The sequence below is a fragment of the Nycticebus coucang genome, chromosome 9 (assembly GCF_027406575.1).
Source record: "Nycticebus coucang isolate mNycCou1 chromosome 9, mNycCou1.pri, whole genome shotgun sequence".
Classification (NCBI taxonomy): Eukaryota; Metazoa; Chordata; class Mammalia; order Primates; family Lorisidae; genus Nycticebus; species Nycticebus coucang.
Genome location: NC_069788.1, coordinates 12,256,806 through 12,277,585, shown reverse-complemented (window position 1 = coordinate 12,277,585; position 20,780 = coordinate 12,256,806). Strand labels below are relative to the sequence as shown.

Below are 20,780 nucleotides of genomic sequence, written 5' to 3'. Positions count from 1 at the left end.
TAATTCTGATTACTGATCATTCTAACTCCATGTATTCTGTTTGTTTAACACAGCAGTTTTCAACCTGTGGGTCGCGACCCACAGGAACTGTATTAAAGGGCTGCAGCATTAGGAGGGTTGAGAACCACTGGTTTAATAGATCGAATCTGCATGTTGACTTTGAATTTTGTGATTTGGACAAATAATCATACTGATAGGTATATAAATTCGAAAATAGATGAGAGTTCAGCTAAGGCTATCCCACCTCGTGACTGATACTGGTACCGTAAGATGGAAGTGGAAGTCGCCAAGTGTGTAGGTCTCAAACGTGTCACCAGGGTCTTCTCGCTCCTCCTCCTTCCTGATTTTTTTTATACTATCAGTATAAAATGGTTTCACTTAACCAATTCCTCAACAACTGCTAATTGTAATTTTTATTACAACTATGAATGTGATTTTTTTCCTAAATTTTCAAAAGCTTCCCTTGCTTTCACCCCCTAATATGTACTACCAAAAGTATGGAGGTAGAGAAAATGTGAGTTCAAACCTAAGTTTATATACGTATATATAATCTCCCCTGTTTATACTCCTGTATTTAAAAAAGCCACTCTACTATATATGAATAAAAAATATAAACATATGTACATATAAATAATCAGTGCTTTCTATGGCTACATCAATAATGCATTTTGGTTTCATATAAAGTACAGATATTTGTTATTAATATAGCTATCTGTGGCTGAAATTTTAAGCTTTAAAAATAGCATCATGTTCACAGAGGACTTTTAACAGTAAAATCTGAGAATTTACTATTCTACAGCAAACATAAGGAAAAGAATGTTCATTGACTACAAGCACAGTCTCAAGTACTTCATGTATTTTATTTCAATTTTCTGACCATATACTATATAAATATTATTATCCTCATTTTACAAATGAGGAAAAATGCTAAGAAAGTTTAATTCAATAAATAATATAGCAGAGAATCAAAACCAGATCTATTTGATTTTTTTCCACTAAACTAGTTTTTCTAAAAACATGTTAGGAAAATTGGTCGTATGAAATATTCCACCAGTAAAAGCGTGAGTGGGTCACATGGATTCAGTTACACTGCACATTAAAGTCTCTCTCAGGAAATTTAGTGTACACAGTGTATTCATGTCAGATATCATATGGCCCCCAAATTATTTGTCAAACCCTTTTGTTAGAAAACGTCCTACAGAAGTGGTGGTGTACAGGAAGCGAAGCCGCCTTTCTACATCCTAGATACGTTATGCACGTTACCACGTGTAATTCTGCCAGATTCTCTGCTGAGTGATTAGTGTGAAGGAACAGGCTAATGGGCTTGATCTGAATTGTCTAAGTCTCAGCCTGTAAGTGGCAAAACCAAGATGGGAACTTGAATGTTCCGATTATAAATTTCATGCTATTTTCTGATTTGTTTCCCATTTTGTATTGATCCCTGTTAGAATATTCCTGAAAAAAAATTACTTTTGAGGCAATTGTTTAAAAAAGTTCTATAGCAACTTATGACTAAACATGTTTGCCTAAGGTTAGGAATCAAAAGGAAGATTCTATTGTCTGTGAAAGCAGGCTGAATCCTTCCTTCGGTAAAATTTGTCTTCAATTTAGGTTTGAAAATGGTCCTCTGGGACATTTTTAAACTGAAGCTTTAAAGGCTTTGCTTTGAGCATTACATAAACATGATTAAGCCAATGTTCAGGATGCCTTTGGTAAACGTTTATTTTCTTCCACATTCATCAAACTTTAAGCTGACGTGGACAATGGATTTTCATAACCAGCCATTAAATTTGTAGAACAATATTAAATTACCAAATTTTAACTGGACCTCGTTTTCTCTTCACGGTATAGAAAGTCCAGAGGCCCTCCTAAATTTTAAAGCAACTGAGGGTAAAGTTGGATACTCCTTATGCATTTTCTGCCGATCCAAATTTATGTTCTGGTTTGCATCTAATGCCCATCTCACTCAGTTTCCAGTGGTAAATTTTACTTGTGGTTAGATTTAGATTCAAAAGCTGATAAACTTGTAATCACCTCTTGGTCTTTTACTCTTTGTCTACCGCAGTCCAGTACATTGGCCAGCTTTGTCCCCGAATGCTGGTCAACTCTTTGCTTGTTAGCAAAGCATTAATTCTTTTAGTCGTGTTTTAACTCTCAAATTACATACATTGTGTGATTTGCACCTTTAGTTATGAGTTGTTTACTTCCGTAGAAGCAGACATAATACTAAATCAAGGATTGAATAGTACATTTTAATATTGGTTAATAATAATTCACAGTTTGGTAAGCAGATATTTTTCTAATCACATTAAATTTAATTAAATTATAATTTTGAGTATCTGTCTTAATTATGAAGTCAGGTGTCTATGATTTCATATTTTAATAATTGTAATCCTGCCTTCAAATAATTATTGTAGTTCTTCTAAGAAAAATAAAAAGATCCATCTACCTAACTTTATAGGCCTTCTTCTTTCTTAATATCATAGTAAAATCTGCTTCATACATATTTTTATGTTTCCTGCCTGTTTGTGTGCACATTTCAGATATCTTGTTAGGCACTATAAAACCTTACCGCCCAGGATGCCTTTATTACAGAACGGTTCTCACTGGGATATTTACAGGTAAGAGCCGTAACAGCAAGTCCCAGTTATAAGCTAATCCCTAATCCCTTGCCTATTAAAACTAGAAAATGTTCATTCTAACGAAGCATTAACATATTATTTTAAAATTAATTATACAGTGAGAAACACTAACTTTAGGATGTCTAAAATTGTTTTAATTGTAAATCTTATTAATTCTAGAATAATCCTCTAAATGATACTTACTAACTCAGATAACAACTTTTACCTGTCGTCTTTGTCATTGATTTGTCGTTTTACATGTCAATTTTAATTATTACTTATTTCATTTTTTTTTTTAATTTTATTTTTGGATAACTTTAATTTGTGAAGCTCAATTCTGCCTGTTAATACTAAGACAAAATCAGTGACTAGACAGGACATTCCCCTTCATCACGAATGCTTTAACTCAAGAGTGTTGAGATTTACTGATGAAATACCGGTTAGGTAAGAACCTCTGGAAATGATATCTTTCAACTCCCTTGTCTAGTGTTGTGAACCAAAAGAGTTCAGTGGTAAAATTATTTCTCCTCTAATGTCCTTCATTTTGTTTTGGTGTAGCATCTGTTCTTGGTAATAAAGTTTTAGGTGTTTTGTTTTAGTGCTTCCTGTATCCAGTTTCTGTTTTTGTTTTTGTTTTTCTTTTTCATAAGTAGGTGTGATTTAGTCTCATTTTTCGGTCTCAGATTCTTCTAAAAATTATGCAAAGTAATTTAAGCATAATCTTTGTTTAGTTTCATTTTCTAAACAAAATTTTGCGCTGTCATTCTGTCAACTCTCACACCCTTATGAACCGAATCCCAGTGATTCTGCATTTTGTGTAAAAGGGACATTATTTTATGCTTTACTCTCTAACACGGTCTTCCTTTCTTTGTTTTCTTTGTCTTTCTCTTCTACCATTGGATGCAATACACTGGCACTAGTGAACTGCAGCCCTCCCTTGACAGGGCTAGGAGTGCTAGTACCAACTGCTTGAGACCAGATACTAGTTTGCATTCACCAGAACGAGAAAGGTATAAAATAAAGACTTTCTTAATTTCTTATCATTTGTACTAGTGATTTTTTTTTTTCCCAATCCCTTCGTTTTGTTTCACGGAGAGTCTCACGGGTTTATTCATTCATGTTCACTTTGCTGATGGTCTACATTCCCTCCTCCCTTACTATACATGTGTGTGTAGAGATACGTGTGCGTGGATAAGCCCGAGGGTGCACATACACGTATTTCTACGAATGTTGTTGCAAATGATGTGATGTAATTTGTAACTGCTTCTGGCTGCTGCTTTTCTCCTTTTGTTGCTGTTCAGTCATTTTATTTATGTACTGCTCAGGGAACCTTCAGTATGCTGATACTGGTTAAAGGTCTAGTACGCTATCTAAAGTGAAGGATCACTTTCCTGTTAGTACTACTGATAACATAGTATTCACAGGTTCAACAACAATTTTCCAGAAACTCAAAACAAGAATCTATTCAAGTAGAATTATTCCCGTGTGTGTCACTAATAGATTTTTTTCATCAAGCTTTTCTTTGATTTAGAACATTTTACATTAAATTATATTTCGACAGCATAAATCATATGTTGATGATAGATTTCCTGATGCCCCATAGAAATAAATACACATAGTATTTATATACCCACTTGGAATTTTGCTAAAAATTTTGGTTGAGTAATAAATTATTTTATTTTAAATGTATTCAATGATTATGTGTTACACTGTCTCCTAATTGTAAAGCATTTCATTTTTCCATTGTAATGGAACTTTCTATTCCAGTTACCACAGGTATAATTAATAGCCTTGGTTATAATTGCTGTCTCTTTTAAATTAGAGGTCATTCAGATGAAATTTGCCTACTACCTTTTTATCAACCCTGAAGAAAAATGTTTATCTGAATTCATGTAACCCACTACTCCTTCTTTAGAGGCTACTCAAAGCTTTTCTTTAACCATTTTTCTACTCTGATTCTATTTATTTACTTATTCATTTGTTCATTTATAAAGTGTTTAATTCTGGAATTAAACAATAGGTATAGACATATGTACATAGCTAGATATACATAGCTATTTTTTAGTATCTTTGTAAGAACTCTTATTGTATATTTTTATGCTTGCAAAATTTATAATAAAAAAATAAAATTTAATTTATTTTAAGTATTTCTTCATATTTATAATAGAAAAGATTAGAGACTCTTCTAAAATTACAATTGAAATTATTTTATTATTCTCTTTGGTCACATGTTACGTCCCCAAAAATAATTATAAGAGTAGCAAGAAAAATATTTTGTATTTTAAAATTATTGTTATTTTCTCAATACTGATGATAGTGCCATCCTAGTATTTTTAATATCATCCAAATCGGTGCTGACAGAAATATATTGCAAGCCACTGTGTACTTTAGATTTTCTAATAGCCATGAAATTAATTTTAATACTTTAACCCAACATACCCAAAGTATTATTATTTTAATATGACATTAATACAGGGACTATTAGGGAGATATTTTGAATTCCCTTTTCCATAGAAAATCAATATACTCAATATACTTTTTACTTACAGCATTTCCTAATTTGGACTTGGTACATCCCAGTGCTCAAAAGCTTCCTGTGACTTGCGTCTCCTTGACGAGGCAGCATTCGCCAGTGTAAGGCGAATCTATTTAGTATATCTTCCATCGTGACACTGAAGCCACAGAGTTTGCAAACTTACGTGTTGGTCAATTTAATCTCTCAAATAACTGCCTTAAAACCAGTTAACCTATAGAGAAGTGATCTTACAACAGTTCTTACACAGGTTGTTGTGACGTCCAAGTGAATTCATTTACCTTTAAAAGAATAAGAAAAAATATGATTGAAAACTTATATTCACTCTACATGCTAAAAAAGTTTTCATTAAAAATCAAGAAGAAGGGGATTGGTATTATCAATGATCCTCAATTGATTAGGAATCACTTTGTTTCCAAAAAGAACGTAACTGATAAGTTTTTCATCAAGTAAATTATAAAAGTTGCATATATTGATTTGGAGGATAGAGACTACAAAATACCCTTTGTTTGCACACATCTTAGAAGCAGACTATAACAATATCAAGAGTTGTGATTTTGTTCTCTTTGGAGAATGCGTCTAAGGTCCCGAGGCAGGGGAAGCAGGGAGTGGGAAGAGGATGCCCTAGAGGGTTTTCCAGGCTACTTACTTACTCTGATTGACCATAAGTCTGATTATATTACTACCTAATGATCATGGTAGATAAAATGTTAAAGAAAATCTTTCAAAAAATTTAATTTTATATTCTTAAGATAGTGACATGATTTCTATTTCTCTCTATAAAGGTTAACTGATTTGATGATTCTAACCCATTTCGATTAGACTTTATATGCTGCTATACCAACTTAATGCCATTGTCTAAATTGTCCTCAGTAACTTGTAAAACAAATTAAGTTCTGTGTTAATACAAGGTGAAGTTGTCCACACAGACTCAGTAATAAACTAGTTACTGATGATTTAAAAGATAAAGGAGCAGCATTCTTTTCCTGAGTGAATTAGAAACCATCACATCCACTTTCTTCTCTTCCTAACAGATGGTCTGCCCAGGGTAATAGACAAGTTTTGAGTAGGGACATGTAAAAACACCATTTCACTTTAGGAGCACCTCCATTTTATTTTCTGTTGATTACACAGATTAAAAAGAATGCTTATGGAGAGTACCGCAATCCAGTGAATTACCCCTATTCAGTTATGCCTCATAAGTCAAGAAATTCTGGCTTTCTATACAACAAGTCCTGATATCTCATGCCTCCCTTGCTTCCTTAATTGGGAGGAACTGAGGTGCAGGCTTGCTACTAACCTTTCTTTTTGCCAGGGTTCAGAAAAAAACAATTGCTAAAATGTTCAGATATCTTGATTTTTAGAGCCATTGGAAAACAGTTACTTTTCTTAAATATTTCATGTTCTGCCATGGCCTTTCAAAATAATCATGGCCTTACTGACAGCCCATGAAAGGTAGTTCTGTACTTAGACTGCCTCCATTTTTGACCTCCCAGTGAAGCCTGCAATGTGACTCCTACATCCTTCCCGACACTCTGTGGCTAGGCTGAAATTCTTCTGTGGATGACACTGGCTCCCTAGATCAGCAGTATCTTGCAACATGTCTACATTAGCCACCCTGTGAACTTGAATTTCTCCTCCCTTAAGTTCCTCTGTAGATTTATTTTCTTAAGTCTCTTCACTGCAGGCCTCTCTTCCTCCTCCATTCCATAAGGGTAATTCCGTAGCTCCGCTCTCAGTTTTGCTTTTTGGAACCACCCAGCAGGTCCTGTCTTTTAAATGATACTTCCATCGAAGGCTCCCACACTAATACACGTGAAGACGACCTCCACTGTGATTTGCCAGTCCAGACCTTTCCTCCTGAGTATGAGGCCTAACCTTCTAAATCATTGCAGGACACAGAATACAACAATATAGCCACATCAACATCATTATTTCCCCTCTCATCCCTTTCAGCAAAATGCTTCCTCTCCTCTTCCCAAATTTTCCTCCCGTTTTTTGCCTTTGACTTGGAACCAGCCACATAATGCGGAAACACTGTTCCTCCTCTTCCATTTTCAAATTCAGGAAGCTGATAAAGTCTGCCAATTTCTCTGGGTCAGATCCCTCACCTTGATTTTATGCAGCCCTTCTCTAGTTCCAGGGTCACATGTGCTCTCATTAATATTCTCATAATAAGGCCTAATAAGCCTTTATTATTTTATTTATTTATTTATTTATTTTTATTAAATCATAGCTGTGTACATTAATGCAGTCATGGGGCACCATACACTAGTTTCATAGACCGTTTGACACATTTTTATCACCCTGGTTAACATAGCCTTCCTGGCATTTTCTTAGTTATTGTGTTAAGACATTTACATTCCACATTTACTAAGTTTCACATGTACCCTTGTAAGATGCACCTCAGGTGTAATCCCACCAATCCCCCTCCCTCTGCCTATCTCCCCCCTCCCCCCCTTTCCCCCTTCCCCCTATTCTTAGGTTGTAACTGGGTTATAGCTTTCATGTGAAAGCCATAAATTAGTTTCATAGTAGGGCTGAGTACATTGGATACTTTTTCTTCCATTCTTGAGATACTTTACTAAGAAGAATATGTTCCAGCTTCATCCACGTAAACATGAAAGAGGTAAAGTCTCCATCTTTCTTTAAGACTGCATAATATTCCAGAAGACCAAAAATCACATCATAGCAAAAATATTTGTACCAGAATGTTTATTGCAGCCCTATTCATAATTGCTAAATCATGGGAAAAGCCCAAGTGCCCATGGATCCACGAATGGATTAATATAATAAATTGTTGTATATGTACGCCTTTATTATTTTATATCTTAAGTTTTGTTTCATTAGGGGTTGAGGAATTACTTAATGAATTTTCCTCCACGTGGAAACATGAAACCCAAGGGAAAGGAGATTTTGGCCTAAAAATCAACAGCTTTAAGTCGAATTGAAATAAATACCATAAATCTTATTTCAAAGTACAAGCATTGATATTAATTAAAATAAGTGAAAGATAGAATAAAACAATATTTGGAAGAAGGATTTTAAGGCCTGTAGTGAATAATGGAAATAGACAATAGAAATACCTAAGAGCATAGTCAGTTATCTCATTTGGTTTGGTTTCTAATGTTATTAATACCTTACAAATATTTTTGATTTGTGTTATTTATGGAATTAATGATTTACATTTCCATATAATTTCTTTTTTTTGACAATTAACCTGCTTAGCCGTTTTCTGCCAAGAGATAAGCACCATTAAAAGATATGTATATTTGCAACTAGGAGTATTAACTGTACATTTAAACAAACACACGTTTGCTTTAAGGTTTATCAGTACTGGGGAGAAGGGAACCTACAATATAAAGAAACTGGTGACTCTTAATTCCTTAGTTAAGTTTATCATTATTTCTTATCTAGATTGCCACAAAGCATCTTAACCACTTACTATCTATTGTCTATTCATAAATATTTACAATTTATTCTGTGCTGTGCGTAATGGATGCAATTGTCAAAAAGCAGACACTGTGCTTCCATCTGCAGGGAGTTTACCACCTGCTTATTCACCCCCCGTACGCTGCAGAATGACCTTTCTTCTTTTGTTCTGAGCACAGTGAAAGGAAGGGTCTCCCAACAGATCTGATGCCCCTGAATTAAAGCACTAGTAATTTACTAAAATAATGAATGGAGCTTGTTGGTAAGCTGATTTTCTTAGAAAGAGAAATCAAGAGAGGGCTGGTTTATTTCAACTTTCTGATTAAAATCTCCAACATAGCTGCACTTTAGCTTAGACTTTTAAAAACAGCAAAGGAAGGTGAAGTTGTGTGCATTTCTTAATAACCAGGGGAGAGGAGAGGGATGAAGATTCTAATTGTGGTCCTTCTGAGTGATAGGAGAATAAAATGGAAAATTACTCATAAAATCATAAAATATGCTTGCATATTTAAAACTTACAAATATGTGACATTAAAACTTAAGAAATATATTCTTGGACAAAAACTGGGATATAAGTGAAGTGACCTTGCTCACATCACATCCAATATATGAGAGAAAACGCAGAGACAGATTTCTCATATTGATACTGATATCAGCATATTCAGAAGGACTTTGAGTGTACAAACATATATGTATTAAGCCAAATATTTGTTCAGAATTTATCTTTTACTTGCTTCCATTCATAATTACTTATTTCTAAATGTATACCTTTGTTGTTTGTTAATAGCTTTCACTGCATGTTTCATAATTATAGCATTTTTCTTTACTTTTATGTTTAAATAAACACAAGGACTGGAATTTTGCCCTAGGAAGCAAGGTTACTTATAATTCTGTCGAGTTACTATTACTACTTGACAGAAAAAAATATTAACTCTATTTTGGGGTTTTCAAATAAATTTTAACCATAAATTTTACCATTTTTGCCATAAATTTTAACACACCTAAGTATAACTTAATGTAGAAGATACACTTTAGTAGTTTTTTTAAAATTTATTTTAGGATTATTTTCTTTTCTTTTATCTATAACAAAAGCCAATAAAGTGAAAAGAAATATTTTAACACATTCAGTTCATATTGCCCCGCCATTTAAGGAATAAAATAATTAATTTAAAATTAATGCAAAGTATTTTGATTTTACGAAGATGTAACACAGTTAAGAGTTCATGCCCAACCATCTTCTGACCCAATTCTGCTCTTGAATAACTTCACTTGCTTCCTGCCTTCTTCAAAGCCTAAAGTGAATCAAGTCAAATTTATCCATCTAGGACTGATCAAACAAAGTCTTCCCAAGAACTTTCAGAACTGAATATCTGCTGACTTCAGCTATCTTGGTCACATGGCAACAGCCCACTGTTGCCTTGGTCCAGATGTTCTGATAAATCCAGTAAAACAAGTTATGACGGCAAGATACATGACTTTCTTTTTAGATACTAAGACTAGTCTCCCATGGATAACTATTTAACATAAATCATATACCAAAACAGGTCTTTTAAGACCATCCAGTTTTCCTCTATTGCAAATGAGAAAACCAATATCTTTAGAAAAATTCCTGCTAATATGTTTATACCTAACATGTGTATAAAAATTTCAATATCTGGCCTGTTCAGTCCCTTATCGCCTCTTCTCAATTTTCAATTGGATGTTTATAATTTGTGGTTATATACAGACAGAAATCTGAAGATAGTTTAACAAATGAATAATCCCTTTTTCAAACTTCTGTTTAACTGTTTAATCACAAGAAATATATTATTGTAAATGTTATCTTAAAAGCAACTATTTAACTACTTGAGAGATACTCGTGCAGATAAAGACGAGTAGAAGTTTTGAAGTTAATGCTTATTTACCATTTCATTCCTCTGTATTCTCCCTTCCATTTTTCAGTGCTTTTTCCTCACAATTTTTAAAGTCAGTAATTATCCCTGTGGTTTTTGATAAGAAAACTTAAGATTTCATGGGCAGTTTTGCTATGAATTATTTCTTCATATTGTAGTTTCCACAGTGAAAAGCATTTTTATTTCTTCCACTTAACTGAGTTTCTACTTTATATTAAATTAACATTCCCCATCTTTGCCACTTTACTCAGCAATTTCAAAGCCTACGATCATATAATTATCGCTTACTTATTAATGCTATTTTATTCAGCATAAGCTAGGTTATGTTAAGGATACAGCTTGAAAAGTTAAAGTTTCAATCATATAAGAATAACAAAATTATACCTGAAAGATTCCAAACAACTTCCTAAAGAAATTGTTTCTCTATTCACTTGTGAAGTTACGTATTTTACTTTTCTTAAAGTACTATAACCCATTTTTCTAAGGCTTGTAAAAGTAAACAATAAATTATGGAGCAAAGAATATCCACTTTGCCTTTTTGGGGTGCTTTTCCAGTCCTCTTGTTCCACGTATTCTTTTATGTTAGGAGTTACTAAATGTCCTGTTTTTTCCTGTCTTGTTTACTGGGCAAACAGAGGTAGATGGTCCCCCTCCCTAGATAGGAGACGACCTCCTAGTCCCAGGATTCAAATCCAGCATGCTTCTCCGGAAAATGACAGGTACTAGTGAAATCCTCCTCACAGACAAGCGGTTTTTAGAGGACCGTAGGCCACCAAGTGAAGGATAAGCAAGAGAAATGTTGGTGACGCTGTGCTTCCTTTCAGGAGCAAGAGCCAGTTGTGCTGTGGTTCCATCAGTCAAAGCAGCCACTCTAATAAAGCACCTCAGAATCCTTGCTGACTGCGGGTGGAGTGCAAATGGCTCAGTTTAAACTCAGGGAAGTCAGGATCCAGGGAAAGAATCTGTTCTAAAGAGCATTTAAGTGCTTTGAATTTCAAGAAACAAATTTAAACACATCTGCTTTTGTGCGTAAATAAATAAAAATTCTCAGGTGCTTTAGAGTACATTAAACTCAGTTACAGAGCCTATTGTTTGTTATATTGGCTGATGGTTTTAATTTAGTTGTCTTACTGCTATGTAAATTTATTATTAATGAAGTTTAGGCTTGAAAATATGTTACAAAATGTGCGGTTCAAAGTAAAATTCCTGGTTCGTATATATATTTTGTGAATATTATGTTTTTAAACAAAATTTTGTCAGAGGCCAGGGTCAAGCTACAAGGTAGGTTTTTTAAAAATAGCATCAGTACTTTGAATCTTCTTTACACTGACACTTACGTATCAGAAGTGCCAGAGGTGTATCGTCCATCGCTGTATTATTCTGTTTGTAGTTAACCCAATTCGCCCATTTATGGTCTTTGTTATATATATAGTCCTTATCTTTACATGATTTTTCCTGACTGATCTCGAAAGGTTTTTGGGTGTTTTAGGTGCTTCTCTTCTGGTATAAGCAGATGTAATACTTATTAGCAGATAAGCAGATTTGGTATCTCAGAAATAGGGCAGCCAGCCATGAAAGCATCTGAACATATAGGTTATTTTCTTTTTCTAAGTGCACAGGTACAGCATAATAATTGTCCTCTTAATTAAGAGTGGGAGAATTTATTTTCTGTATCTGTAAACAAGATGACTTTAGGATTTAGTTTGGAAAATCTAAACATTGTCTCTAGGAAAAGACTAATGCCATATTTATGTGGCAAAATGTTGGTAAAGACTAAAAATGGATATTTTATGAACAGTTTAGGAATATTTTGGCATGCGTTAGTCTCTTTAGACGTTTACCTCTTACTGTGACTTATATTTACATATTTGGAACTGAAAATAAATTCCTCTGCAACTATCTAATTTCTATGCTAGAATTACTGGGAATAGAAACATTAGTAAATCTCCAACCTAAAAATTTATTATGAAAGTAGCATCTTCTCGAATAAGAATATTTAAAAATTGTAGAAATTCAATAAAAACTTACATCTTTATCACACTACTCATTCATTGGATACATGCTTATTGTCTCTCTACTGTTTGTACTATTCTCATGGATAGAATCACAGTAGTGATTAAAAAAGGCAAAATATTGGTCATCAAGGAAATGATAATTCTCTTTTAGAAAAGATAATTCTGAAAAGCCTTTGAATTTATTTCAAAACAAATAAAACCGTATTTTATCTTCTCTAATGACCAAGTATCGGACAATTTAATGTAGTCTTTGTAATGAATATAAATGTAAGTGTATGTGATCATAAAAATGAGAGAGAAATTATTTACATCAATTAAATTCATAGTTAACCATGTCAGCCGCTTGGCTGAACTTAACACACACTTGCATTTTACCTGTAATTAGCTTTATTTTCTCATTTAAGAGTTCCTACCAATTTCAAAGTGAAGTTAACATGACATCAGATTTGGATATAATGAATGTTCATAAGAATTTGGGTGCTAGCAACTTAAGTCTTAGCCATGAAATATTCTAAAGTCAGTGACAGTTAATACAGTTAACATTTGGGTGTCTTATATCAGAGCCATGTTTGATTATTTTGAAAATAATATTGTATAAATAATACAAAAAAGCAAATTCTTTTTTTCAGAGAGTTCTCTCGTATGTTTAAATGAGTTTAACATCAGTTAGTTGCCTTCCTACTTCTCATAGCATAAATATGGGCACAGACGTTCATGTGTGTGCTCAGACACAAAATTTTTAATGAACCATTTCTCCATAATGTAATTATAATAAGCAATAAAATTTACTAAGCATTCTTGATGTCATCTCAGGTGGTACCATAGGTTTATTTGGAATTAACATGGAGGAAGCTTGTATCAAGATCTAGGAATGTTTTGTAGAAGTTGGAGTATATTTAAAACAATGATGAAGAAAAAAATATGTAAATTTAGAACCTCAGGACATGTTTCTTACTTTATGATTATCCTGAAAATTTCCTTGTAGTTTTATTTCTACAAACAGTAAGACTTTTAAAAATCATCATTCCAATAACACAGTATCTCCTTACATATGGCATTATTTTAATGTATAAAAGTAATATTTATGAGGCCATATCTCCATATACTGGAGATGGCAGGTTCAAACCCAGCCCTGGCCAAAAACTGCAAAAAAAAAAAAAAAAAAGAAGTAACATTTATGAACCTGTATGTACATAATTCTATGAATCTTAAAATTTAGATCTAATTGTAGTTTGAAGTTAACCAAAATTTGTGTGGAAATTTAAGGAAAAGAAAACTTAATAGGCCCCTCGAGCATCAGGATTCCGATTTAGTGTTTACAGTTTAATCAATCATCCTTAAATATGAAAGGCTAGTATAAATTATTATTATTATTATGTAATTCAACTTTAAACTATTTTCAAGAAAATGCAGCATTCTAATTGGGCACATTTGAGATGTATTTTAACATATCACTGGCTTAAAGTTACCAATTCCAGTGTTCTGACTTAGAATGGTTTTCCATCAATGGTTTTAAGATTGGTTTATACTTTATGAGAGCAGTTTATTGTGGGTTGGGGTTTTTCTTTTTTTGAGACAGGGTCTCACTGTATCACTCTTGGTAGAGGGCTGTGGCCTCATAACTCACAGCAACCTCAAACTCTTGGACTAAAGTGATTTTCTTGTCTCAGCCTCCCAAGTAGCTGGGAGTACAGGTGCCTGCCCAGATCTTTTTTTTTTTTTGGCAGTTGTCATTGTTGTTTAGCTGGCCCGGGAAGCATTCGAACCTGCAAGGCTCATTGTTTGTGGCTGGCGCCATAACCACTGTGCTGCGGGCGCTGAGCCAAGCAGTTCATTGTTGAGTGACAAAAATACTAAAAGTATTTGATAAATAACCCTATCTTACAGAATTTTAAATTACTCAAATAAATAAAGCATTCCACTCTATATAACATTAATTCCTGAGTTGCTCTGCTAATTCTGATTTCTTTTGCAAACAACTAAATTCGTATAATTTCCCATGTATCTTTTACTTGGTCAGATACTTGTGTATAAGAATTCTCTACCAACAAGATCAAGTGCTTTTTTTTTAGTTAAAGTAAATTAATCTTCTTTCTCCAGGAAAAATATTTCTGGGATAAATAAATCACATAACTTTTTTGCTTCCAGAATTCGTAGGAGAAGACAGGGTCTCATTCTTACTCAGGCTAGTGTCAATCTCCTGAATTCAAGCAATCCACCTGCCTCAGCTTCCCAGAGTTCTAGGATTACAGGCATGAGCCACTGCGTTGAACCCCCAGTATTATGATTATTACTCTTGCTTTAATTTAATAAAAAATGATTGTTATACCTTACACTTGAATGTACTTCTATGATTTTAAAGAATTTCATTAGTGCCCTGTGAACTAGGAAACACACCTATTAAATTGCAAATAAAGAGAACAACTCGGAATTTCTCATCCTCACATGTTTAAACTAAAAGAATATTCTTTATAAATAGTAATACAAAGATAAAAAAACGTTGATAGAACAAAACAGCATGTAAAAACCAACTGTAAGACATGATGGAAACATTGAAATGGACCTGTGCCTTATTCGCTTCTACCCAAATATCTTTCCAGTAAACCTCAGATCATTCAAAATTACCATATGGCAGAGTCAACAGAGAACTGAAGCATGTGGGGAGATGACGATGGTGTTCCACCAACTAATTAAGGCCCAGATTACCTGGAATACGTCTCTTACATTCTTCAGGACTCAATTTTCTCGTCTGTAAACACACGTCATGATGAACTGGCTTACCGAATTCTGATTTCCGTAGACTCTAAAATCAAGTCTATGCTGCCTGGTTGCAGCATAATAAACTGTACATTGGCCCCACAATAGTCATTGACAGTTTGTTATACATTAGGTAGTAAAGGAGAGGGAATGTTTTGTTTATGGCATCTTACATTTTGCTGAAGTCCAGAAAAAGTTTTATTTCCAGGTATATTTGATTTGAAATAAACTGGATTTTATAGCCTTAGTTTATCACTTATTGTAATTTTTAGGCTCTCAAACTTTATGATAATACTCAAATTTTTAATTTTTTTAAACCATCCATTCAACAAACACTAAGCCTATGTGCTAAATCTCAATGTTACAGTGATAACCCAAACAGACACAGTTCTACAAGGAACTTACTGTAGCGTAAGATAGAAGGCAACTTAGTTTTCTGTGATCTAGTTTGTGATTATATAATTGATAGTTTTATAGTATAGCACATGAAAATAGATGGATTTTCTGTCTTTTCCTACGTAATGTATCTCAAGCTTCAACTTATTCTATGAAATAGCTGTGTTAAAAATACGCAGTGTATTTTTAGCTATAACAAGTTTGGAGATAGAAAAGACATTAGAATTTTCTGTTTTCTTCTCTGTTCTTGCTTTATGTGAAATGATTACAATTAAGCGTTTATCATTTAACTTGATTTGTGGATTCTTTTAAGTCCTTATAAGAATTATAAAGACATAGCCTTTGTAGATATTTTTAGAAGACTCTTCAATGAAAGTTAATTTTACTGGTATTTGAAGAGACAAACAGAGCATCCTTAAAAAGAGGGTTAAAAATTAAAAGGGTTGAGGTAGATTGCCTGAGCTCACAGGTTCAAGACCTGCCTGAGCAAGAACCAGACACCATCTCTAAAAATACAGGCGCCTGTACTCCCAGCTACTTGGGAGGCTAAGGAAAGAGAATCACTTCAAGAGTTTGAGGTTGCTGTGAGCTATGATGCCACGACACTTTACCAAGAATGACAAAGTGAGACTATGTCTCAAAAAAAAAAAAAAAAAAACTAAAATATTTGATTATGAACATCTGCAAGAATATTTGTCACCCACTAGGGAGCACTGGCTCTCTGTTTTATACTCTTATAGAGGAATAAGAGTATTTTCCTTCACAAAACAAACATACATTATTTTAAATGATACTTTTAGTTGCCACTTGCTGGTTTTAAGTAAGACTGAAACTACTATAAATCCTAGTTCTATGTAATAATGCAAATACTACAATTCAAATACTAAGTAATATCAACACATTTAAAATTAGAAGCTGATAAAATTATTGCCACTTTTCAGGTTTAAAAAAAAAGAGCCCTGAAGCACAGGGAGGTTAGGGAGCTTGACTGAAGTCACCACTTAGCCAGAAACAGCCCAGAGTGAACACAGTGTGACTCTGTCCAGTGCTGTTTATGTCACAAATGCAACATGATTACTCCCGTTGAAACTATGGACTCTCCGTTCACCTCCTGGCTTGACACTAACTGTGTAAGCTAGAACAAATTTCACCTGCCCAATACTCAATCTCATCCTTACAAAGGATAAAAGGTAGTTCTTGCCTCTTCAGATTGGCAAGGAGATTAATTGCGACAACGCAGATGAAGTATGATGATGTTAGCACCAAAAAAGCTCTTAGTAAATGTTGAACATGATCAGTGCCATCATCATTGTTGTCACCACCGTCATCAGTCACCGTCACAATCAGCCTAGGTGTATGAATTCCTTAAGCTTTAGGAGATGAAAAGAGGAGAAAGAAGAGTTTTCACAGACAATGTAAAATCTTAGTTGGGTCTGGAAAGATTAATAGACATTACTAGGGATAAAAAGAAAGTTGCTTGTAACCTTTTCATTGTGCATTTTGTACAAAAGCCCAGCCGGTTTTTGTCCGGTCCCTTATCCTTCTCCTTTGAACTTTTCTCATCTGACTCATTCATCTCTTAACTCCGGCCGTACTGTCCTCCTTACTAGTCCTTGAACTTACCACATACCTCTGCTTTAGGGCCTATGCACTTGCTGTTTCCTCTTCCTGGGATATTCTTTTCCTAGATATATATATTATTAACTCCCTCACCTTCAGTCTTTGCTAAAATGTCACCATCTGTAAGTCCTTCCCAACCACCCTACTTAAAATTGCAGTCAACACCTGTGCCTGAACCCCTGTCTCCCCCCGTGTTTCTGGTCCTTTTTGCCCTGGTTTATATTGTTTTGTGGTTGATGTTAGCATTTATCCTCTTGTCTCATACTTTAGCATGTCCTTGTTTGAGATTCCTTTTTTGTTGTTGTTGATTTTTTTATCAACCACCAACAAAGTGTAGATTTCTTGAGGGTAGATTTTTTTTTAACAGACATATTCCAAGCATCTAGTGCCTATGATCCACAAATATTTGTTGAATGAATAACTGAGTCAATAAGTTAAAAACCCTTAATGACAGTGAGTTTTGTGGGTCTTCTTGAGATTTATCTTCTCTGCTCTCCCTGTGCTGAAGATTTCTCTGAGAAAAGGAGCATTTGCTCTCCCAGGCTGTTGTATGGAGCACTGTTGGGACCACACATAAATTTCCTGTAACTATATTCTGCTTTTTATTTTGAGGTCCTCCTGGGCCTGCAGACCCTTTCGCCCTACGTCTCTCTTCCTCCTCCTTCTGATCCTCCCATTGTACTTACGCCATCCTTATGCTTTAGGAACACGCTTCCCATCCTGACCACCATCCCCACTGATTTTAGTCAAGTCCTGTTTACTTCTCCTGCCACTCTCTCCTCTCCTCTCCTAGCTGCATGATCAGTAAGATAAATAAGAACCTAATGGCAGAGAGAGATTCACCTCTCAGTGCTTTCTCAGGCATGGGACAGATTTCATGGTTTCTTCCATCTGAAACAAAGGTGTGCCCACAGGGCACGTGACAGAATCTTCCTCCTGCACTGTCTTTGCGAAGACAGCTTGGGCGTTGGATGGACTTACGTTTGATCTTAGCTTTCTTACTTTCTGAGTGCCTTTGCCCTGAGCCTGTTCCGGGCATCTATAAAATAAAGATGACACCTTCTTAAAAGATTGTCATGGAGATGAATTACGTCCTTGCCTCCCTCAGTGCCTGCATAGAATTATCCTTAAATATATCAAGTACCCTCTTTGCTCTTCCAACTAGTAAGGTAACGTGGGAAGTGGAAAATATCACCCCCTAGTCTTCCCTTTTTCCCATAGAAGAGGGCTGTCAGAGTAACATAAGGCTGAACAACACAAAGCTACAATCCTGAGTTGGAGGGTCTAAATAGTGTGAATTCGTATTCTAGCAAAAGTGGAAGAGAGAGAGAGAGGTGAACAGTCCCGGTCTATAGAGTCTGTGAAGGCTGACTTTGTACTTTGATGTATATTTATAGTTCCTGGCAGGACTTAGACGCTGGACACTTAGGATGTATGATGTTAATAAGTAGAGACAGACAGTTGTCTCAGAACTGTTGGAGGAAAAAGATATCAGGAAAGAAAAACAAGCATAAATTGTAGAGAATCAATAATATTGATTATAAGTAATATAACAATATACCTTCTTATGGTTTCTCTTCTTTAATTGTTTTTATCCACAACATTTTATGTTATTTATACCAAATATATAGCAGTTCCAACATTTTAAACTTCCATAGGCAAATGTAAGCCACCTTGGGGAAGTGAGATCTGTATATAAACGTTATTTCTATGGGAAAATGTATTTCAAGTTTCAAATGTTGTGTACATTTGTATAATTGGAAAGCAGAAAAAAATTGAGGGTGTTATTCTTTGATTTGTGACATGTGGTTAAAATGCTCTGTGCTTTTTTAAAAATACCATGTGGTTTACAAATGTGTCTTTATGATAATTACAAAATAATTTTTAAAGTTGATATAAACACTTTAACTTCTAACAGAAAAATGTATAACATTTTTCTTCTCTTTCCCTCATAATTTTGTGGGGGATAAGACAAACAAAAAAAAATCCTTCTAGTACCAAGTTTCGACTTGTAAAAGTAGAGGGCATTTCACTCCCTTTAGTCTTTCACCACCTCCACCATCACCCTCATCACATCTACCGTCATTACGTTCCCCATTGTAAGTGTTTACTCACCAGTGGGTTAAGGCAAAGTTGCTCAGCAGGCTTCTAGCACTGTGAACACACCTGTCTGGACTAATGAAATATCAGCTTCTTATTTCTCCTACTGGGCAACTTATATCTTCCACATGGCACCAATTCTGATTTTTAATTCTTTTTTTTTTTTTTTAATTTTGGAAAGTAATGACAAAACCATTTAGGTAAGATAGTTGCCATCTGTCATGTCTGTTGCTTTTATCATTGTATGATGTTAATGTAGCTTGATTCATCCTATATTTTGTGTTTCTTTAACATTTCATTCCACAGGCACTCCAGAAAGTCTGAAAGATCTAGCATCCAAAAACAGACTAGGAAAGGCACTGCCTCTGATGCAGAAAGGTAGGCGTGGTGGTGTGCTGTGCTGCCATCTTCTGTTTTACTAATGTATCCGGGGTGTCCTCACTATTTTACATAATCGGTTCTTAAACCTAGATTGTGCTGTTCAAATACATTCATGTGACTGAATTTATCCCTGTAATAGAACGGTCTCATTGATGAAATAAGAGAATGTTGAAGACAGCCCTTACATGTTAGGGTTTAAAAAATATTCGTTTCTCTTAATGATCATTCTGATTATTAATGAAGACTGAATCTATTTTTCTTTCTCCATGCACCTTAGGATATCAGCTTTGTGTCTGAGCTCATTTTAAATGTTACCAATCAATGTAGGATCTGGGATGTGCAAAAATTTGGGGTGTCTCAGTTATCTCAATAATGTTATCTTTCTAAAAATCTTTTTCTACAAATGCACAATCTGAGATCCTACTTGTATACTACAGCAAAAGATATATGCGGAGTTAATGAAACAATTATAAGGTATTAGACACCTTTTGTTTGCAATTTGTCCAATTTCAGAAAGTTTTAGAGCATTTTACATGTAACACATTGACATTTTTTCATATGGGTGAAAAACACCTCAAAGTCCAATTAGTGTACATCCATTCCCCCAGTCATTTATCCAGAAAGAGCCTGTACAGAGACACAGATGAAAATTAATGAACATCTTCAAGTATCATAGAAGTTATTAAAGAGGTGTGCATAGGAACAGTGAAACCACGGAGAAAGCAGTGGGTAAGGATGAAACTAGGAATAGACGTCACCTGAGCTAAATCCAGAGATGAGTGTATGTGAGGAGCAGAGGATTCCCTGAGAGGGAATAATGGGGGAAAGCACTAAGACTGGACATAGACATTTTTGAATTTGAGGAAACTATCCCAATTTTGGAATGGAGAACAGGATTCAGGGAAGAGAAAAGAGCTGAAAATAGGAGAAACCTTGAGAGTAAGTTAAATGAATGGCGTAATCAAGCCATGGTAATGCCACGCTACAGATTTCAAGTTCTTTATTCATCCATGGGCCTCTGATGTGCGTTAAA

General features: G+C 34.6%; 1 protein-coding gene across 41 annotated transcripts in view; it reads left to right on the top strand.

Annotated features, from left to right (window-relative positions):
- Nucleotides 1-20,780, top strand: part of RIMS1 (regulating synaptic membrane exocytosis 1) — a 546,022-nt gene that overhangs the window by 382,112 nt on the left and 143,130 nt on the right. For 15 of the 41 annotated variants that reach the window (XM_053601816.1, XM_053601828.1, XM_053601819.1 and 12 more), the window contains 2 exons: nucleotides 3,542-3,631; nucleotides 19,673-19,744. The exons of 6 other annotated variants lie outside the window; for them this stretch is intronic. In XM_053601816.1, coding sequence (XP_053457791.1) covers nucleotides 3,542-3,631; nucleotides 19,673-19,744 — 162 coding nt within the window. Of the gene's footprint in view, nucleotides 1-2,543; nucleotides 2,622-2,951; nucleotides 3,066-3,541; nucleotides 3,632-11,113; nucleotides 11,198-19,672; nucleotides 19,745-20,780 lie in introns of all 41 variants that reach the window. 20 more of the 41 variants (XM_053601830.1, XM_053601821.1, XM_053601859.1 and 17 more) reach the window with 7 other exon arrangements.